The sequence below is a fragment of the Hirundo rustica genome, chromosome 7 (assembly GCF_015227805.2).
Source record: "Hirundo rustica isolate bHirRus1 chromosome 7, bHirRus1.pri.v3, whole genome shotgun sequence".
NCBI classification, from domain to species: Eukaryota; Metazoa; Chordata; class Aves; order Passeriformes; family Hirundinidae; genus Hirundo; species Hirundo rustica.
In genome coordinates, this window is record NC_053456.1 from 28,089,398 (window position 1) to 28,111,161 (window position 21,764).

General features: G+C 42.8%; 2 protein-coding genes across 3 annotated transcripts; one reads left to right on the forward strand and one right to left on the reverse strand.

Moving 5' to 3' along the window:
• Positions 1-26: 26 nt before the first annotated feature.
• HSPD1 (heat shock protein family D (Hsp60) member 1) lies at positions 27-9,366 on the forward strand. Its single transcript, XM_040069732.2, has 12 exons — positions 27-115; positions 891-1,066; positions 3,785-4,037; positions 4,560-4,642; positions 5,231-5,326; positions 5,620-5,713; positions 6,122-6,290; positions 6,514-6,613; positions 7,478-7,723; positions 7,920-8,094; positions 8,699-8,877; positions 8,967-9,366. The coding sequence occupies exons 2-12, from the start codon at positions 893-895 to the stop codon at positions 9,117-9,119; spliced, it is 1,722 nt and encodes a 573-aa protein (XP_039925666.1). The 5' UTR covers positions 27-115; positions 891-892; the 3' UTR covers positions 9,120-9,366.
• On the reverse strand, positions 5,674-21,700 carry COQ10B (coenzyme Q10B). Of its 2 annotated transcripts, XM_040069733.1 has the most exons (6): positions 21,592-21,700; positions 18,072-18,218; positions 16,388-16,580; positions 14,229-14,330; positions 11,526-11,702; positions 5,674-9,045 (listed from the first exon to the last, which is right to left on the reverse strand). In XM_040069733.1, exons 1-5 carry the CDS (start codon positions 21,645-21,647, stop codon positions 11,535-11,537), a joined length of 666 nt encoding a protein of 221 aa, XP_039925667.1. In that variant the 5' UTR covers positions 21,648-21,700; the 3' UTR covers positions 5,674-9,045; positions 11,526-11,534. The 2 variants fall into 2 exon arrangements, with proteins under 2 accessions (XP_039925667.1, XP_058277363.1); XM_058421380.1 differs by lacking the exon at positions 5,674-9,045 and having other exon boundaries at positions 9,815-11,702.
• Between the last annotated feature and the right edge of the window lie 64 nt (positions 21,701-21,764).

The following is a 21,764-nucleotide window of genomic DNA, read 5'->3' on the forward strand; positions in this document are numbered from 1 at the left end:
GCGGCGGCGCGGGGGCGGGGCTGAGGCGGTGAGTGCCGAGCGCCGCCCGCCGCCGCCGCGCCAGACGTGCCCCGCGAGTCCGCAGAGCCGCGGTGCTGCTCCCGCGCTGCCGCAGGTGAGCGGGAACGCGGCCGGGGGGCCGGACCCGCGCCGCTCTCTCTGGCCTGGGGAGGCCGCGGCGGCCCTACCCCTGCGGCCGGGTTTACCGCGGGGGCCGCGCGCCGGGAGCGGCTGGGCCCGAGCGGCGGGAGCGGGGGGCGGCCGCGGTGAGGTCGTCGCGCCCGGGTGGCGGGAGCGGGGCCCGCACCTTCCCGCGGGGTGCCGGCGGCTCGCGGGGCGGCGGCGGGGGGCGGGCGGCGCTGACCTTGCTGCGCGCGTCCTGGTGCAGCGGCCATGTGGCCGCGGGGCCCTGCCCGGCGTGGGGGCTCCGGCGGGCCCGGGGTGGCGGCCGCGGCCTTGTCTCTGTTCTCTCTGCCCTTGCTGGCGTAGGGGCGTGCGGGAGCCTTACCCGAGCGCTCCTCGGCACGGCCCCGCCGCTGCAGCCGCGGGCGGGCGCGGCCCCCGCGCTGAGCACATGGAGCCGCGGGCGCTGCGCGGTGCCCTCGCCGTGTCCTGCCTCGCTCCGGGGGAAGGCTCGGCGGGAGGAGCTCGGAGGCGCTGGAGGCCGCGCAGGGAGGAGCTGCTGCCGCGCGGGTCTCGGCGTGAGGATCGGGGACACCCGGCCCCGGTACTTGCGGTCGCTCGTGTGTCTCCATTTCGGCCAGTCGAAAAATTAAAGATTCGTCATGCCTGCTTTACTTCCTGAATCCGTTCCCCCTATTTTTCTGTAGAAGTAGTCGTGCAAAGCCATAATGCTTTTGTTTTTCTCTACGTTTCTTTTAATATTTTAGACATGCTCCGTTTATCTACAGTACTCCGTCAGATAAGACCGGTGTCCAGAGCCCTCGCCCCCCATCTAACACGAGCCTATGCAAAAGATGTGAAGTTCGGAGCAGACGCGAGAGCTCTGATGCTACAAGGAGTAGATCTTTTAGCAGATGCTGTAGCTGTCACCATGGGGCCAAAGGTAATGGAAGATTTGGCCTTTAGTTAGCACAGACCTGGCTGACAATGCCGTAACAGGGAACAGTTGTTGGGTTTCTCTCGGTGAAGCCGCGCGATTGGATTTGCCATGCAGTGGGGTAGGGGCATGGACAGACTCCTGCAAGCAGCTGTAGTCTCCTATTTGTCGCCGAAAGTGGGACAGTGGTGCGTGTACTTTTCATAGTAACAAAGTAAAATTGCTTGGATTCCTGTGAAAGGTACAATATATTCCTCTAAACAGCTTGAAGGTGAAGGAGATGTGCATAATGTGTTACCAGCTGAGTTGATAACCTGTAGCAGTGCAGTAGATAATGTAACTGCCCCTGTCATGGGGTGGGTTAATTAGCACATGGGAGGCTTGGTTGGGTTTTTAATGGTGTTTGGGGTTTTTTGTTAATTTTTTTTTTTTTTTTTTTTTTTTTTTTTTACAGATTGCAATTTTGTATTACTCTAGCTTTAAATATTAACAAGCTTTAAAAAACATCCAAAGTGTAATGTTGAATTTTCAATTGGCTGGTGAATGTTACCAGCCTAAGTGAAATTTCGTGGTAGTGGCATTCATTTGTGTCACTCTGTATTCTGTCCTGTAAGGGAGGTCTGGGTCTCTTGGAAAACGAGCTGTGGTATTCTGCATAGTCATGCAATCTGCAGTAGGGCTAGAAATGAGATTCCTCCTTTTGAGGAAGAGACACTGATTTTCTTGGGGCTCATGTGAATATCTCTTTCCTGTAATAGCATGTGCATGATAGTTCCTCTGAGGGCTGTTCATCTTCTGTAACATTATTTCATGTATTTCCTGCACACTTAGTGCTCTATCAGCTTTATTCAAAGGCAAAAATGCCATAAAGCTGAGCAGATGAAGGTTAAGGAACAATTCTATCAGGAACCAGTGGCTACTTCCATAAAAGAACAAAGTTTAAGTGTAGTTGGTTAATTTAACTCAATTTTCTTTTGATCAGGCTACTTGTGAATGCTGAAGCATGGTTCTGATCCACTGGCTGAAGGGCAGAGTTGCTGATGCAACTTCATGTAACTTTAGGGGATTTTTGTTTGTTATGCTGTTCCCCATGTATTAGTAAAAATGGAGGGGTTGTGCTGCAGCGCCTGATTCTGCTTCTGGCATTTTTAAGAAACATCACTGTGGTGAGGAAACTTCCTTTGGCATTGTTCTATGTGTTAAGGAAGCCAGTTTGCAGTCTCACACAGTCTTTTGGTACTGCTGCAGCGTGTTAAACAGAACTGGTTTGTGTGGGAGCTCAGGTTCTCAGTATGCAGGACCATTCTCAATGCCTGTGCAGTTACTGGAGGAGTTTGCTCCCTTCTTCAGGAACACAGACAGGTGTTTTTGCTGAGTAAGCCCTTTCACGTGATTTGTAATCTGTAGGTTTTGTTGTGCTCCTCTTTGAGCTGCAAATCAAACATTTGGAATAAGACCACATCAAAATACAAAATAAAATTAGCAAACTAGGAGACACTGCATGGGAAATGTACTGGTAGTGTGCTCCTCCAGAGAGGAGTTTTCTTACTCTTGAATCCCTTTTATAAGCTAGAGAATGCATTATTTTGACGTAACTGTTCCATGGCACAGAGGTGAGTTTCTGTAAGCTCAGCACCTTACCAGGCTCAGCCTGAGTAAGTGAAGCAGAACCTTTCCTAGTTGCTGCTGGGGTGGTTGTGCTTCAGGAGCAGCGAGGCCTCGTGCTTGGCAGGCAGCCAGAGCTGCTTCAGTCATTGAGGCAGATGTGTGGGCTCTGAGCAGGGGAGGGGCACGGCAGCGCTGGGTGCTGCATGGGAATCCTGGCCTGGCACAGTCTGGAGGGAGGCAGCAGGGTCAGCTCCAAGCACGTCCTGCCACAGCAGGGCAGGGGGCTTGTGCAGGGCTGGCTGGGAGAGGCAGTGCTGAGGTGGCTCCAGCTGTCAGCACAGTAGAGGAGTTTCAGTGCAGCAGTAGACCAGAGGTGGCTCCAGCACAAACTGGAACGTGGTTGTTTGGGTAGCTGTTGGCATTGAATTCATCTGTGAACAAGCAGTGTCCTTGTGCAGGTGCTTTTCCCTTGTGGTACCCCCATGGTCCATGGTTTCCCATGTTAGCTGTGTGTGCTGGATAGAATAGTCCAGTTTTGCACTTGGACCCAAGTGCCAGCTAAGGTGAGAAAAGCTTGGTAACTTGCAGTGTTTGAGAAATTACTGTTACACCTGAACAAATTTGAAGTATTCTTAGGTTTTTTTTCTAATCACTGTTGAGGTTTGCAAGTCTGTTTTTCTTGTTCTTCCAGCACATGCAACAAATTGAGTTTTGTATTAGTTGTTTTTCAATCACAAAGAATATTTACTGTGATCTGATGAAAATTCTGGAAATTTGGTTCTTTGAGTTGCTATATTTTAATTTTGGGTGAAATTTTTGCATTAGATGGAATCTCTTCAGTTTTTTTTCCCCTAAGGTCAGTCTTACTTAATTGCAGACTGTGATATTAAGCATTATGGCTGAAAAATGGAGCCTCATTCTGTGAAAGCACAAAGCCTTTGAACCATTTTTCTGGTTTTGGAGAACTTTAATATCAAAGTATGTGCTTGAGAAGTCCCAGCTGAATGCCCTGTGTACGGTGTTCAGCTGAGGCTGTTCAAAATGTTCAGTTGAGCTCTTTAGGAGTAACATGCTGTGGGTTGGCTTGGATTTAAAATTTGTTGTTTGTCCCCCTAGGGAAGAACAGTTATTATTGAACAAAGCTGGGGGAGTCCCAAAGTGACAAAAGACGGTGTGACAGTAGCAAAGGCAATTGACTTGAAAGACAAATACAAAAACATTGGAGCCAAGTTAGTCCAGGACGTTGCCAACAATACCAATGAAGAAGCAGGAGATGGAACCACTACTGCAACAGTCCTCGCACGTGCTATCGCCAAGGAAGGCTTTGAGAAGATCAGCAAAGGAGCCAATCCAGTAGAAATCAGGAGAGGTAACTTTTTTTCTGTTGAATTTAATATTTGATTGCTGTATTGTGTTTTTCATATGCTAAATTTCACTTGTTTTCTGTTTGAAGAGCCACCATAAAAGGGTTACGTGAAGTGATGTTTAGAGAACACAACTGTTTTTCTTATACCACAGACTCTGAACAATCATTAATTTTTCTAATCATTCTACTGTTTTACATGCAGTTGACTTATTTAATTTGTTGTAAGTGAACTCCAATTAAAGCCATTTTATACAATAGCCATTTAATACAATAGCCATGTGAACAAATCTGTGGCAAATTTTAGTCGTGACAGTATCTCACACCAGTTTCAAAAATCCTATCACTACATATACAAATGACAGTACGGAACAAGAATATTTGGTTTTGAACGTGCAAACAATGTGATTTTGCAGTGTGGACTTTTGTTTGCAAGGAAACCTGTTTGTTGTGGTGGGTGGGTGCTTGGTTTGTGTTTTCTGTGCTCTGTACCTTGTTTTGTTTGCTCACGAGTGTGTTCATCTTCAGGGGTGATGCTGGCAGTGGATGCCATCATAGCGGAACTGAAGAAACTGTCAAAACCTGTTACAACTCCAGAAGAAATTGCACAGGTAAGAAAAAAGCACAATAAAACGTAACCCAAGTTTAGGCAGCTGTTTCTCAGAAAGGTTTATGAGCTCAGGTTTAATGAAGTTAGGTTGTGTGCATCTGACACTGGTACTTTTCTTTGTACACCAGAAATAGTCTTCAATTGTACTGCTAGAAGCTAGTTCAGAAGTGGGCAGCTTTTTTCATCTTCAAGATTCATTCCAAAGCATGGTTTTAAAACATAAATGTGTGTACTTGGGAAGGATTGATGGGAGCAAAGCTTTGATGTAAATGAAAGTGATGGCAGGGTCCTGAGGGTGTGGCAGATCTGCTGTGGGAGATCAGGTTCAGGTGTTTTGGTGGTCCTGGGTTATTCGTCCATGTGGCTGGACATGGTCTGGGTGTGAGCCCAGTGCAGGGAGTCTGGCTCTGCTGCAGCTGCCCAAGAGCCTGAGCCCTTCAAACAGGGTTCCTGGCTGCTGCTGTGAGTGTGCTGCAGTCAGCTGCCCTGCCTTGTCAGAAATGAGAGCATTGCAAAGGGTTCTGGCTTTTTTTTATCGTCAGGAAACACTTTGCATTGGGAAATGAGATGAAATGTGTTACTCTTTCAGGTTGCCACAATATCAGCAAATGGAGATCAGGAAATTGGCAATATAATCTCTGATGCAATGAAGAAAGTTGGACGAAAGGGTGTGATCACTGTCAAGGTAAGAACTGGCAACATACAAAGTGCCAAGTGACTGTCTCTTCTCCTTTTGTCACATGATGCTGCTGCTGCAGCTCACATTCCATAATTCCCACCATAATTCCTCCCCAGCTCCTTTAGATCAGAGTTTGATCACTGTTCTCTCTTCCATTCCTTCTGTTTTGGAGAGAAGCACACGAAACTGATGAGGGATCCAGAGCCTTTCAGTCTGTTGTGCATAATATGCTAAAACTGTACTTGTGCTTTTGGTAGCAAATGGGAGATTTTAACCCAAACTTTCTTGCATCTAAACAGGATGGAAAAACTCTAAACGATGAACTGGAAATCATTGAGGGTATGAAATTTGACAGAGGCTACATTTCTCCATATTTTATTAACACAACTAAAGGTGAGTTAACAATAAGCCACGTCAAACACGGTGGCTCATGTCAGTCAGAAATAATGGCACCTGTTAAAGGCTTTATGTTCCCGTATGCTGTGCACCACAGCAAATAGAGCAGGGGGTCCTTCTCCTCAGAAAACCTGAACTTGGTAAAAGCTTGGCATTTTGGGGCTTGTTTTTTCTTCTCTGCAAAGTGTTCCTGTGAACATCAGGCTGGCCTTGCAACACAGCAGAACAATGTAGAATTGAGAGTGGAGTCTTGGAGAAAACAAGTTGTCTTTTTTTTTGTTTTGTTTTGTTTTTAAATGCAGTTGGAAAGTGCAACCGTTGCTCCAAAAGAGCTGGTTAAGTTAAAAGAATGCTTGATATGTTCTTGTAATGGAATTTTTCAGATAATGCATTTTGTTTCTGCAGGGCAGAAATGTGAATTCCAGGACGCTTACGTTTTAATCAGTGAAAAGAAAATTTCTAGTGTACAGTCCATAGTTCCAGCTCTTGAAATTGCTAATGCCAACCGCAAACCTTTGGTCATCATTGCTGAAGATGTTGATGGAGAAGCCCTCAGCACTCTAGTCTTGAACAGGTGAGGCTTAAAATCCATTTTTCCTATGGTGTAAGGCTGTTTGTTCTTTTACATGTGCCAGAGAAACAGCAGCTTTATATCAACTCAGGCAGAACTTCAGTTGTGTCCTAACTACCTTTTTGAGAAAAGCCAGTTCATAGTGGTTTCTTTGCTTGACTGTTAGAGCTGCACTGAAATAATTTGGCTTAGTAATTTGACTCATTCTCTGAATTTTTCTCTTTAGACTGAAGGTTGGCCTTCAGGTTGTTGCTGTAAAAGCACCAGGTTTTGGTGACAACAGGAAAAACCAACTTAAGGACATGGCGATTGCTACTGGCGGTGCTGTAAGTAATGATGTTTTTAGTGACTTTTTGCTCCAAGAAATGTTAATGCTTTTTAAGGAGGAAAATAATCTGCATTTTTAGGTCCTTGGCTTGTATTTGCTGGGTTACAGGTTGTGTTCTGTTCTTTAAAAAATGTAATAGTAACTGGTGTTTGAATCTTCCTGGTTTTTTTTTTTAATGCAGACAGTGATAATTGCTGTGTAATACACTCCTGGCCCACCATAAGTGATACTTCCTTGCAACTGACTGAAGTCACACATGATTTCTTGCAGGATTTAGGTTTTTAAGGGGAAGGAGGAACTCCAAGGCAATTTCTTAGAAATAGCAAAGCTTTCGTGCTGCCTTATAAAACTGATTGTTTCACAGTTGCCTGGACTCAGATGGCAAATATAATTATTTAAAATATTTGGAATGGACTGGATGATTTTCTTAGTACTGAATCTTGCATATAGTTGATGCACTGATTAATGTCCCTTTATGCTGCCCTATTTTTAATATAGACTTCAAAATCATAGCATAATATTGGCTACAGAAGCCTGTTGAAATAAAACTTAACGTTTAAGCTAATGGCAGCACAGTATAACAAATCAGCAAACTATTCTGAAGTCAGTGAAGTGTCAATATCTGTAACTTCTCAAAGTACCAGGAGATGACCAGTGACAGGACCCAAGGAAACACTATAAATCTGTGTCAGGGGAGATACAGGTTGGGTTTCAGGAAGAGGCTCTTCACTCAGAGGGTGGAACTGCAGTAATGTGGTTATTTTACACCATTAGCCTGTTGTATGTGTTCGTGTGCTTGTAGATAAAAGAAGTCATGTATGGGGAACGTGTGAATTCCAGCTTCTCCCATGATTTCTTCCAGGTGTTTGGAGAAGAGGGTTTGAACCTAAATGTGGAAGATATTCAGCCTCATGACTTCGGTAAAGTTGGAGAGGTCATTGTGACGAAAGATGACACCATGCTCCTTAAGGGGAAGGGTGAAAAGGCTCAGATTGAAAAACGCATTCAAGAAATAATCGAACAGCTAGAGGTTACCACCAGTGAATATGAAAAAGAGAAACTGAATGAGCGGTTGGCCAAACTCTCTGATGGAGTAGCAGTATTGAAGGTATTAAGAACTTGATGAAATGATGAACTAAAGCTTAGGCTTCTTGAGTGCTGAGGCACAGAAGAAGGCTGCCAGTATGGGAGAGGGTGGGTTGGCTTTCTGGCACTTCTAGGCGTTGGCCGCTTACTCTGGCGGCAGCAGCGCTGTCCCAGCCCGCTCCTGGTGCAGATCCTGACGCGTGGCTTGCTGCTCGCAGGTGGGTGGCACGAGCGATGTGGAGGTGAACGAGAAGAAGGACAGGGTCACCGACGCCCTGAACGCCACCCGTGCGGCCGTGGAGGAAGGCATCGTCCCGGGCGGTGGCTGTGCACTGCTGCGCTGCATCCCGGCCTTGGATGCCTTAACTCCGGCCAACGAGGATCAGAAAATTGGTAAGCAAAGCACTCGAAAAGATGTGTGTGGGAGTGATACAGGCAGGCTTTCTCCTGTCCTGAGGCTTTATCAGATGAAATGCAGATCGCTTTTGATGAGTTTTTAGTTACTTGATCTCAGGAACCTCACGGTTCTTTGGTGTGGCGGTCTCCGCTTTTGAGTGCGAAGGAACTTTGTCACTGTATTGCTGACTGGACTGTGAAAGACCCAGTAGCAGTAAATCAGCAGTATCCCAGCAGAGTGGCAGACACTTTGGATTGGGAGCTGGCTGTTAAAGTCATGGCAGACAGACAAAATTTAATAATGCCCAAGAAACTGTGGCAAACCAAATGGAAGAAGGCTTTGTGTCATGTTACACATAAAGAGCAATAATACTTCCTACTTTTTGTAGAAATAAAACTAAAGTGTGCATGAATGTTCTGCAGAGATTTCATTTGTTGGCAAGTGTCAAGTAGCAAAGAACCTTTCCTCCTGGAATTGATAAAACTAGGTTATGTTCTTGATTGGAGGGTTTCTCTTTGTATTGATCTCCAGCCCAAGGGCGTTCCTTGGCAGTGTGAGTGGTGTTTGTACATGCAACTCCAACTATCCTGTTTGTTGCAGGCATTGAAATAATCAAGAGAACACTGAGAATCCCAGCCATGACTATTGCCAAGAACGCTGGTGTCGAAGGATCATTGATAGTTGAAAAAATCCTGCAGAGCCCGTCAGAAGTTGGCTACGATGCAATGCTCGGGGACTTTGTGAATATGGTAGAAAAAGGAATCATAGACCCAACGAAGGTAACCTGAAGATCTTAATTCTCGGCATTGCTTCCTCTCACCTCCCGTGATGGTCAGCAGGTTTTAAGTTGTTTCTTGCCTATTTTTAGGTCGTGAGAACTGCTCTGATGGACGCCGCAGGTGTCGCGTCTCTCCTCTCAACAGCAGAAGCAGTGGTGACTGAAGTTCCTAAAGAAGAAAAGGAGCCGGCAATGGGAGGAATGGGTGGGATGGGTGGAGGAATGGGAGGTGGCATGTTCTAATTCCTGGGGTAGGGATGGATCATGAGCTGTGCTGTTGAAGACTGACAGTTCTGACTTCAAAAACTTGAGCTATCAGTGTGAGAGGATGGATAGTGACTGAAGTGAGGCTGGTGTTGAAAAGAATCACTGTAACCATCAGTTACCGGATTTCATTTAACACACGTGTAATTGTTTACAGTCATTGTCCATGCCTACAGATAATTTATTTTGTATTTTTTGAATAAAGACATTTGTACATTCCTGATAACTGGGTGCAAGATCCATCTACCAAGGTCCTGATTTGAACTTAATTAAGGCACTTGATATTCTATTTCAGAATTTCTCGGTGCTTGCCAGTACTAGGAAGAACTTGGAAGCCACTGTGCGTGAGACTAGACAATTGTGTACAAAGTAGGCAAATAGAGTTATGTGACCTTTATGTAATAAACAGCTCAAAAGTTACAAAATGTATCACCTTCTTCATCTGCACACAAAGCCATAGTTATGGGAGAGCCTGGACAGCCTGCTGCTGCTTCTAAGATTTAGTGGAAATTGACACTTATGCTTGAAAAAATGACAGGGCATTTCACTCCGAGAAACATTCCTTTGTCTAGAATGTTTCTCAGAAATGCAAGTGCTTTAATTTTGGTAAGAAATATCTAAGTTGAACTGCATTACAGTTCTTTGAAATATTAAACGATGCTCTGAAAACAAGGCACGTGCACTGACTTTATTTTACCTTCTATCTGATTTTCACGTGCTGGAACAGACCCAGTGTACCTTTCACAGTCCTGGGGGAAGTGCCCTGAGGGGATCTAACAGGTAAGTCTGCTAAGAAATGGTTCTGGGGTTTTGAAATAGTTCCTTTGCTCAGCTGTTCTACGTGGTTACCTCCTCACCTTTAGTCTTCTGTTCTTCTCTTCCTCCTTTCTGGTCGGGGTGCAGGATTTAGTTACTTTGCACTAGAAATGTTGCTTTGCCCCTTTCTGTGTTCTTTGACCCGACACCACTACTAACACTGTGTAGAGTCTTTTCTGCTTTCCAGCCTGTAGAACAACGGTGTTCCCAAACATGTTTATGTTTGTATGGTTATCTCTGCCTCAACAATCAAAATTGCTTTACAACTTCTCAGTTCTGTACAAATGACCTTAATCCAGCTGTTGCTTTCCCCAGCTTCCTGCCCTTAATAAGAACTATCCTTCCACAGATGGGATGTGTGACATTCTAATTTAAAGTAAAATGGTCTGAAACTGTTTCAGGGCTGTCTTTATTTTGAAACATACCTTTCTATGTTATTTAATATCCTGTTGTGTAGCAACCATATGGATTACATAGGCTGCAGAGAAAGGACCAGCTTTGGCACCTGGCCTGAAGCTTCACCGCATTTCAGTAAGGAAATTTGGTATTGCAAGGCAGCATTAAGTAAGGATTTAGACTCTGTTCAAACCTATTCATTTGGTTTCTTCAGAGACTGGGAAGAGAATATTTCAGGAACAGAAGTACTGAACGCGTATTTAATCGAGATGGCATTATCATAGTGGGAGTATGGTACTGAAAAACCTCATAGCATGAGGGTTTAGTGCTCTCTTGTATGATTTACAATGACAGCTGGTCTTGGCTGTGCTTGTCTGCAGGAAGTGCAGGGCCTCTTGTTGCCTGTTTGCAGAGAGGACAGCACTGGTACCTGGTTCTCAGAGGTAACACTTGTTTTAAATTGTTCTGTTTGCATTAGATGAGATGGAGGTAACCAAAGTGCAATGTAAAACAGGGAAGGAGTGGCAAGGAGCAAGTTCAGCCTGTCAAATGTACTATAAATTTCAGACAGGTCCACTGGGAACCACTGACTATAGGTGAGACTGCTGCACTCCAATTACAGTACTCCTTATGCTTTTGATCCCTGAAAACAAGGGGAGTTCAAGAGCAGCTGCTGTTCCAGGAGCGGCTGGAGACCCCTGACTTACCTTTGCTATTCATTTGGATTAACAGCACCACTCCTCAGTGGCTGCCAAGCTGTGCCATTCTCTGGGAAGCCAGTGTGTCAGTTGGCCTCTGCTTGGGGGAGCTGGCTGAGTTGATGCTGTGAAGCTACGTTCCCACAAAGCTGAGTTAATGTGTTACAGTGCTGGAAAACCCCAGGAGCCTGGCTGAGGCAGAGCTTGGGCCGTGATTCCAGGAGCCGTTTGGCATTCAACGGCTGCCTGAGATAGCCTGGCTTACGGGAGCTGCCGGGTTGGCTGTTACTGATAAGGCTTTAGGCTGCACTTGATTGCAGCTTTGAACGTTGTGTGTCTGTCTGGCTGAGCAGGTGTGTTTGGCACAGGGTAAGATCACACCCACAGCTCAGATAAGGACTAGATGCCCCAAAGGAGGAGCGCGGCACTTTGTACAAATGAGGTGTACAAACAAGTTTATAGCTGAGCTTCTTACATTTTCCCTTTACGTCTGATGAACTTCGTGCAGCATCAGCTCCCGAGGGATGCTGGTTTCTGGGCCATGGAGTTTGGATGCTCTTCTTTCAAAGGCAGCAACCATCTGCTTTACAACTTCATCAAAAAATAGTGTAGCAAGTTGGGAGTGTAGAAGTGAACGAAATTCAAAAGAAATCTGTTTAAGAAAATAAAAGATAATTATTTAACCTGTATGTACTGTTGTAAAATGTTGTTACTAATAGACAACTCTACAAAGAATCTCCAGTGAAGGCTGCAGGTAAGTTGTAGAACAGTTAAAACTGAGGAATAGGTGAATGTGACTGCAAAGGAAACCCACTTTCCCTGGTCTGAGGACTGTACCCCTGGGCTTCTCCATTAGAAAAAAATCCCCTCATTCTGTTCTCTGAAGCAGTCATTTTCATTTACCTAAACTGTCTTTTCTTTAATAAATTATTCACTACAAAAGAGGTTTGGGGTATTAAAAAACTACTGACAAACAAAAATTGTTATTTTGTGCACAGAATTCACTTGGGGGACGAAAGTTGTCTGAAGAAAATCGTGCATGGCAAGACAGCAGACTAACAGGTAAGCTGGTGCACACCCAAGAAACTTAAAGGCAGCTTGAAATAGTTACCTATTAAATGCCAGTATTTTAAATCAGCCTTTCCTCGTTGGTGGCAGTAGTTATGGTAGGTTCAAACAAGCAGTTCAATGACTAAAACTACAGATTTGGTTTGTGTGCCACATCTCCCACCTGACACCAGCAGTCAATGAAATGGATTTGGGAGTTAAGTCATTTTTGTCATTCCTGAAAAATCAGCAGATTTAATGCCTCAAGGAGCAAATACAGCTTCTCCCTGGTTCCTTATGAGCAATGCATGTTAACTGCAAAGTAGTAGCACAGATGTAATTAAGCAGCTTGGCCCATAAGCCAAGTGTAGCTTCATTTGCATTTGCTTCACCTCAAGCATCAGTAAAATTAATGTGCCTCTTGCACATCTGAGAGCTGTCATTTAGGGCAGGCAGAGTTCTGCAGACTGGGATAATAAGTTTGGCATCACGTTCAGCAATTATGTCAGTCTTGAGGTATGGCATACATTAATGAAGTTTGCAGCTGGTAAAAATGGTGGTGTGCTTCAGTCTATGAACCAAATAATTTCAGAGCAGAAAGCAAAGTAGGAAAGGTCCCTGCTGTACATGGATGTCTCCTGGAATCAGGCTGGCACAACAGGATACAGCAGCTTGTGGGAAACTGCGTAGCCTGAAACTCAAATAATGTTTTCTAAAGCAAACAAGCATTCCTGAAATCAAAGTTTTCTCTTGAGTATCTGGAATTGCAGGGCCTGTTTTGAGGAGTTTGTTGTGAAACGCTTATCATCCCTGCCTGCAAGTGCCCAGAGGCAAGGAGCAGCAAGGCTCCTTGTAACTGGCAGGGGTTAAGCTCAGCCAGCTGCCTTGGGATCTGCTGCCTCAAAACAGGGTAAGCACTAAGATGTGTTGATAGTGTTCCCCCAAGAAAATGAAAATGTCCATATCCAGTTCAGTTTTGACTCCCTTTAACTGAAGCTCTTGACTTGAAATGTCAAAATGTGGCTTTGGTTTGTGGAGGTGTGGTGCTGTTTTCTCACAGAGCCTGTACTTAGTTTGTAGGGTTTAAAGAGTTGCTTAATTCACATTTTTTAACTGATTTATGGATTGGGTTAAAAGATAGCTTATATGGTAGTAGAAAGAACTGACACTTATTTGTCTAAAGAAATACAAATAACATGAGCACATAACATGCAAACTATTAAAAATGTGGTTCTTTCAGCACCTGTAGATTATTTTTTTACTGTTGAACTGTATGAAGTATAACACAGTAGTAAGCTGAAAGTTAATAACCCAAGGAGGTTAATGTGCTAATTTAAAAATACTCTGAAAGCTTTTTCCTGTTTCCTGAAGATAATTTTCAAAGCAGAGTACTCCAGCAGATGGCAGCAGGATTAGCCCATCTCTGTGTACTTTTGAAGCCTGTTACAACCCCCAGCTCAACGCAACACCTACAGTTTGTTATAAAATGCAAGAAAAATGCGATGGCAGGCAAAACAGACAACATAGAAAAGCAGTAACTCGAATGGAAACAGCTTTTCTGGGAGAGAAATCAGGCTAAATCAGGTACTGGATTTAAAGAGCAATAGTTTTGGGCTGCAGTGATATCCCATCATAGATTAGGGACAGCAAAAATCTATTACACTTGCATTAGAGAAGGAAGGAGTAAGGCTTAAAATACATGAAAGAGTAAAACTGGAAGACAGGAAATTAAACTGACCAAACTGCAGCCCAAACAGGATAGATGGCAGAATGCTGACTTTCTGGTACCAAGAGCATTTAGGCTGTAGAGTAATTAAAGAAAATAGCTAAGTACATTTAGCATTTCTCCTGCATTTGACTGTCTAGAAACTGGAGTGTGTTTGTGCCTGTCCTAGACTGCTTCATGATACATGGACACCTCACAGAAGGCTGCTGTCTCTGGAAGGTACTGAAGTGGTTTCCAGCAGTAAAGCTAGCAAAATATTTTTTGGACAGAATTGACTAGAGTGAACTTGTTTTCTGTGTAAGTGCTTCAAGAAATAGTACAGGCATTTAAAAAAGCCCCCTCAGTTAAGATAAGTGTTTCTATGTGCTGCTCCTAGCATGTGGTAGTTTTAATCTCCATACTTACTGAAAAATCCAATGTACACGTCCTTGGATAACCAGGGATACCAGGGCTCAAACGCCACACTGTTTCCAAGTGATTAAAGAGTTTTCCATCTGTGCATGATGCCTAAAATAACGTTTTAAAAATCAAGCTACAGTTAGGCAAATTTTACAAATGTGACAAACAGGTATCACTGAAGCTTGTGTTGGCATTTTGTTAAATAGTGATGGTGATGGCATAGTTAAAACTGTTCTTACAGCACAGCCAGCATGAGATCCTATATGCACAGTTGTTGATTATGGCAAAATAACTGAAGTCCTTCCAAGGCAGAGGAAAAAATTGTGTGTCGAGTGTCATGAAACAGATCCGTGGAATGATGCATAGAACATCCAAATACATAACCTCAGCTGACTTGGAATTTGTAGAGAAAATTCCTGTAACTTTTTCTGGGTCTTTTTTTTCACAAGTTCTTATTGTTACCCCAAGGAGCTCTGCTCCAACAGACTGCCCCCAGGGAATAGTTGTAGCTTGGGTTGGAAAGCTGTGGTAAGGTGACTCATCTCAAAGATTAATCACCAGCAAACACCTCCGTTTCTTTCCAGGAATGAGATAATGCACGGCCTTGCCACTTCTGCATCAGAAAGGGAAGGAGTAGAGGGAAGATTAGATACAAAAAGCCGGGCCTGCTTTTCCCTACTGCTGTCAAAACAGCAGGAAAAATGGGAAAACTGCCACTGTGTTCCCCTTTCTCCCAGTCTTAAAGAAGCAAACTCACTCCATACTTTCCCCCTCAGCAAAAACTGCTGTTACCAATCTGATTTTTCCACTGCTTAAGCTCTAAAAAAGGGAAAACCTTAAGCAACAAATGCATTCTCATTTTGTGCCTGAGCACCACACAAGGTTCCTTTGCCTGGAGTTACTTGAGAGGACAGTGAAATAGTCCAAGTACACAAATACTTCCCTAGAAATGTTCCTGCAGTTCTGTAGAGATAATGTAAACCTCTAGGAAAAGTAATTGCAGCAGAGAAAAGGCTAATGAGTCTCGGGGGAGGAAATGTGAAGAAATGGCTTTCCTTACCACTTTTGTGGGTTTTTTTCTGTGACAAGAATGCTTCTTTTGAGTGAATTAAGAGGGAAAATGAGTTAGTAAGCCAATCTGATAGCTGTGTGAAAGAAAAACGCCTGTCTTCTCAGGGAGCTGTAGAAAAGGAAAGCTCTCAGCATGTAAATCACAGATTTTCCATTATAGCTGCTCATTTTTTTTTTTTTTTAAATAAATAAAGGGAGAAAATTCTTTTTTCTTTCCAGAATCAGTCAGGATATTGAATAAAGGCATTTTGCATATTCATTTTCCAATTTACATCTCCCCTGTACCTCAGAAACTCATTTTCTGTTAAGTGTCTCTTATTAGGAAGCCTAGAAAAGAATAGTGAAAAAAGATTTTCAAACAATTATTTTGAACAGAAATCAACTGCTATAATTTCCACTACTTTCCACTTATTCCAAACCAAATAGGATCTGCCAAGGGAGAGGCAGCTTTGCTATAAGAAATCTATTCTGAGCCATTCGTTAGCAAATCAGATTTGAATATATAAGGCAAACAAACAGAAGATCCAAGCATCATTTAAAATGTTTTCCTTGACACTTTTCTATTTTTCTCTTAATTATTGCTCTTGAAAAGCTGAAAGGAAAAATATAACTGCTTCTCTTCTGAACAAATTAATGGTAAAAAATTGACTTTAAATCTACATTTTTGTCTTCTCATCAATATATTGAGTAACAATCTCATCAGCACATCGCACTGAAGCTTAGCCTTTTTTGTTAGGCCTTTCATATTAAGTAGTTAAAATTGTGAGATGGAAAGTAATGACAACAAGTTCATTAAGGCATCAGAAACTAGAGCTGTCAGGTAACTTTTAACTGAGTACTTACTGTGCATTCAGAGAGGCTTGGACAAAAAAACAATCAGAAAAGCAAACAAACAAACAACACCCCCCCCTACTCAAAAAAAACCATTAACGTCTTCATTTAGAAAAGCAACACAAGTTTTAAGCCAGACAAAGAACTTCCAGTACTGATTTTGTTTTGAAGCAAGATGTTCCTGGAATATTCAAATTTCAACCACAACAACAACAAAAAAGAGTAAGGAAAATTATGGTTAGGAGGAAAAAAATTGCAATTACCTTAACTAAATGTGGTCTCACTAGGGTTACAATTGATGTGTACGTCTCTACTACAGGAGGGAATCCTATTTCTAGCTGTGCTTTGCAGTACCCAGAGCGCTTCGAGAGTATGTCTGACTTTTTACACCAAGGAACAAAGAGTTTGTAATTCTCCACAACAGCAACAACTTCATACATTTCCTGCATGGAATACCTGGAAATAGACACAGGAACATTACAGTTACGAGGTATTTTAATTTCAAATTCATTAAAAACTTTCAAAGATGGCATACAGGGCATTGGCAGTTGAAAGGTGGACATAGTCACTACCACTGATTTTGGAAATTGAAAATGCAGCTTTGCTAATTAAGAGGAAAGAAAAGTCATACCCTGGCAGTTGCTTTTGCATAAAGAAGCAAAATATTATACACCATCCAGCAGTAATTTAGCGAATAATAAACCTAGTGCCTGCTGCTTTCTGCAATATCAGGTAAACATTCATAAACTTCAAATGGAAGCATTTTTTTCCAGCACAGCTGTGTCTTCATTTAAGCAGATCTTGGACATTAAAAAAAAAAAAAAAATAATAATAATAAAAAAAATATATATATATATATAAAATCCACATTTCGTGGCAAGGTGTACCAAAACTCAAGTGCTATATTTCATGAGGTTTAAACAGAGGAGCACTACCTTCTTTATTTTAGCCCAAATAAAAAAGTTTAATTAAAAAACAGATGCAATGGAAAAACCTTCCAGCATCACAGAATGGCTGATGTTGAAAGGGACCTCTGGACTTCATTTTGTCCAACACCCCAGCTCAGGCAGGATATTGAAATCAGATGAAACAATACTATGGCAACACTTTAGCTGATTCTGCTGTAACATGGCAAAGTATTACATAGCTATGGCTTTTAATTTTTCATTCTGACTCTGAAACAGGTGGGATTAAGCATGTGCTTAATTTCCTTTAAAATGAAGCACATGTTCAACAGTGCTCAGCCGTGAGGAGTGTTGGACAAAGGCCCTTTTTAAGTGACTAGACGAGATCTGCAGCAGTTCAAGAATTATCACAACAAGGAATGTTAAATATAGTGGGGGGGAAAAAAAAAAGCTAATACACAGTTCATAGTGTTGTGGACATGAGACTGGGGGTAGATCCCAGTATCATTAAATGAACTGGGATTTTCCCACTATCTCTAAGGCAAAAAATGTTTCAAAACCTTTTTCTGTGTGAAGTTTCTTCATTACAGAACTAACTAATTTTCTTCTTTTAAAGAAAGAAGATAATCTTGAGAAATATAATATAATGTAAGTGCAAACATTAAGCATGTATTTTGGGAGAGAATGGAACAAAGTTTTCACAGCTGCTGATTTATTCACAGTTTACTAGATGAAATTATTAGTGTATTACTCCATTTCAAGGTCGGTTTTGTTTTGTCATGGAACAGAACAGTTATTTCTGCTGTTTCTTGCTATGAGCCAAAGATTTTGGGTTCCTGTTTTTTTTTATATTCGATTTCAGACTGGTAAACCTGATCTCTGCAAATTCTGAAAGTCAAAACTCTTTTCTAGGTTCCCAGAGTCTTAGGGACATGTGTCCTCAGGAATACTCAGTCTTTTGAACTACTTGTGTTTTGGATTAATTACAGCAAATACAAAATCAATAAGCATTTAAAGTCTCTTTCCACAGTTTTATACCAACCCTATAATTCTTCTTTCAGAATATTCTTTTCTTTTATTTATTAGTGGTGCAGCAACATTGAAGAAATTTCTTGAAAAAGTATGGCTCATTACAGGTGCTTGCAAAGGAGAAGTTCTGGTCATCAAAATACCGCAAGAAGCCAAGTGCCTGGAACAGGGAAAATGCTTTTAGGTGTGCTTCATATCAGCAAAATAAATAACAATGCATTCAGGTAGGACGAACAGTCTCTTGTATAACATTACAGAAATGACAGCCAGATGGAAAAACGAAGGCTCATAACAATATACAAACTGTCAAAACCACAAGGGGCACCTTTTTTTTTTCCCCTAAGAGAAACTAAAAATAGTTCCCAGTCATGACAGACTTAACTGGCAGAGTGAAATACAAAGGGTCTCGTTAACCACTGGCCGCATGGCAGCTTGAGTTCACATTCAAGTCTCACATGCACTTAGAACAGGCTTTCTTAATTGCAACAAGGCATAGTTTGCAATACTTCACCCTTTTGGAATACACAAAGTAGAGAAGGTTTCAGTTGGACATAGAAAGCTGAACTCTACTATAATCCCTCTGCTGCTACTCTCCTCTTAAAAAGACAATTTCATTTTGAAAGTCCTTTCAGAAGGTGCTTTACTACTCACCTTTCAACATTTCCTTCAGAAAATATTACCAGAACTTTGGATGCAGTGTTTTCATAAGTAAAACTTAACAAATCACCTTTAAAAGTACCAGTAATTCTAAGATTGCACCTCAGTGTTCTCTGTGAACATCTACACTAAAATCTAACAAATGTTCATCGTGTTTAACAGTTCTGCTAAATCACTGGTTTTGCTCAGATCAGGCCAGTCATGATGAAAATCCTGCCTCAGAAGTGTCTAAATTTTGGCACCAGGAAAGTAAAAATGCCACTATTTGCTCTCAGTGACTCTACAAACATGAGCTAATGAGTAACTCAGGTCTTCCTCTAACTGTGTAATCAGGATTATACTTCTGGATTCTGGTTAAAAATGGAGCTTAGAACTTTAAGTAAAACAGAACTAGGCTTCTTTGGGGTTTGGTTGGTTTGATTGGTTGTTTTATTGGTTTTTTTAGACACAATGAACAGGTAGATGTGTGTTTTTTTTTTTTTTTTTAACCAAGCACCAAATTAGTCAGCAAATTACTTACCAATTTTGAATTAAATTAAATTTAATTCAAATTACCAATATGTTCTTTAAAAATAATAAAAAAAAATTACAGCGGTTAGCCGTGACTGAGAACATCAGCTTATATTGTCACGGTATTAGGAGACAAGTAAATAATAAATTGGTATTGAGTTTAGAGAAAAATAATCATCACTAGCAGCTGGATAGAAACAATCTGTACAGACTTTAAAAAACAACTATGCAACTGGGATATGAAGCATGATGCCCAAAAACACATTGTAATCACTGCAATTGAAAAGAAACTAAAATGGGACAGAAGTATTGTGTCAAAATTAAGAAAGGATCGGTCCACTTTAACAGCCTTTAGACAGCTCTGCAAATGTTTGGAACAGTATCTCAAGGGATGTGGACAAAGTCTGGTTTTTTTTCCAGGCAGACCATACAAGACTGTTAAGGAAAAGCTTTGACAGGAATGCTGGAAGGGTGCCAGTAACATTGTAGCTGCCTCAACCAACTTCACAGAAGGTGTTCAAATGTTTGGAGCAGACCTCATTCTGCGGAGCTGATTTAAATTCCATTCTCTGGGGCTATGTACAGGACACAGTCCAAACCAGTCACCAGGGTTTGTCTCTTGGTTTCGTTTTTTACTGTAATGCCATGCCAGTCTATTGTTTCATACAGTTTAGATAAAACTTGTTTCAGCCGCGAGGATGAAAAACAATCCCTACAAATAACCTCTCAGCTGCTGAGAGACAGTGTCCTTGTCACAATTATGGTGCCATTCGAGGAAGGCAAGGCTAAGAGGTTATAATGCTAACAAGTATGGTGAGACTCTACCCCTCTCCCGATTTTATCTGAAGAACAGATGCTGTGAGAATGTGCTGGGCTGGGTCCCAGTTCAGGAAAGCAGACCTCTTGAAGAAATCCTTTGGTTTCCATGGACTGTCATATGTTTTTGTGAACCTGACCTGGGCCACTGAAGAAAAACCAAGTCCCTTCTGGAATTCAGGCACACCTGCCACCTCTGTATTTATCCTCTGCCGGTGACAGAGCCATCTCCACTCACACTGCTCTTACTCCATCACTCACTCCTGCCCCTCACTGCTTTCTCCCTGAGCACTCGAGGACTGATCACAGCACCATGGCCTGAAAAGGAAGCATTTCTAGTGTTTGACACACATGTGTAAGTGATCCATATTCAGTGATTTTTTAAAAATTATTTTTATTTTAAATAACTACACAATTTTCTAAGCCTGAAGATTAACTTTTTTGAAAAAAATGTTTCTCTTAACTCCTCAGTATAAAGACTGAAATTAGTGCCAGGAGCACGCCAGGGCAAATGTGTTTACTATACCCCAACTGATACCTTCATCAGGGTAGTGAGATGCAATTTTATGGTCTGTGAGACAAGAGTCGATCCCATTCAAATTCTTTGCCAACAGCTGTTTGTATCCAAAAGATCGGAGTGTCCTCATTAGCATCTCAGTCTGAATAAGCACACGAGACTAATTGACCACCTGAGCCCTTGAAGCCTACTACTGAGCACAGTGAGTTTCTGCCGAGCTGGCAGCAGGTACAGAGTGCACTCCGGGGACAACTGCAGGAGCGAAGCATCCCCAGCTCCGAGGCTACAAGTGACACAGCCCTGTGTTTGATCCAGCTTCTGCTTGCTTAAAACCAGCTGCCAAGATCCTTGCAGCTTCCACTAGAAACATATTTAATCTTAGTTTGCAAGCAGTTACTTAACGAGTTTCCTTATACCAAACACCCAGCAATTGATTTTGCCCTGGAGACTCTAATAAATTACTCTTTAGAACAGCAATTTTGTTTACCAAGACTGAACGAATTTACTATTGCAAACACAACCCTAAGATTATACCATAAAGGATATACAGTAAAAAATGTGGCCCAGTGATATATTATACCACTGCACAGTAAACAGTTTTGTCGAATTATTGCATGAAATTTGATGTCATGAACCAATCTCTATTCCACTTTTTATGACGATGACAGAGTTTCAGAAAGAAACACACCAGCGCTGCCATAACACCGGTGACAGGTGAACCTTTTACACTAAGATTTTCAAAGCGCACTCTCTCATCTGCTTGCTCTTTTTCCCTTCAGTTCCAAGGTTAACTCTTCCCCAAAGCACATTGTTTTTCTCAAGCTGTTGCAGCCAGCCTTAAGCACGCTCAGGTGAGAAGGAACGCGTCGCATTATCTGAAGGGAAAACACCCGAGCGCTTCCTCAGTTTTTAATTCCTTCGGCGGATTGCTCACAACTCTGCCACTGTCCCGGGCAAAGAGGAGGCGAGTTTCTAACCAGGAAACCGGCCCCTCTCCGTCACGCCCGCGGTCACCGCGCCTCGCCCCGCGTACCTGGCGGCGGCCCCTCGGGCCAGCGCCCTGCCGAGCGCCGCGCCGCTCCGCGACATCCCGGCCGCGCCGCTGCTGCCGGTCGCTGCTGCGCGGCGCGGGGCCGGCCCGCCCTGCCCGCGGGGGCGCGCCGTCACGGGACAGCGCGCGCGCCCGCGGCACCGCACCTGATTGGC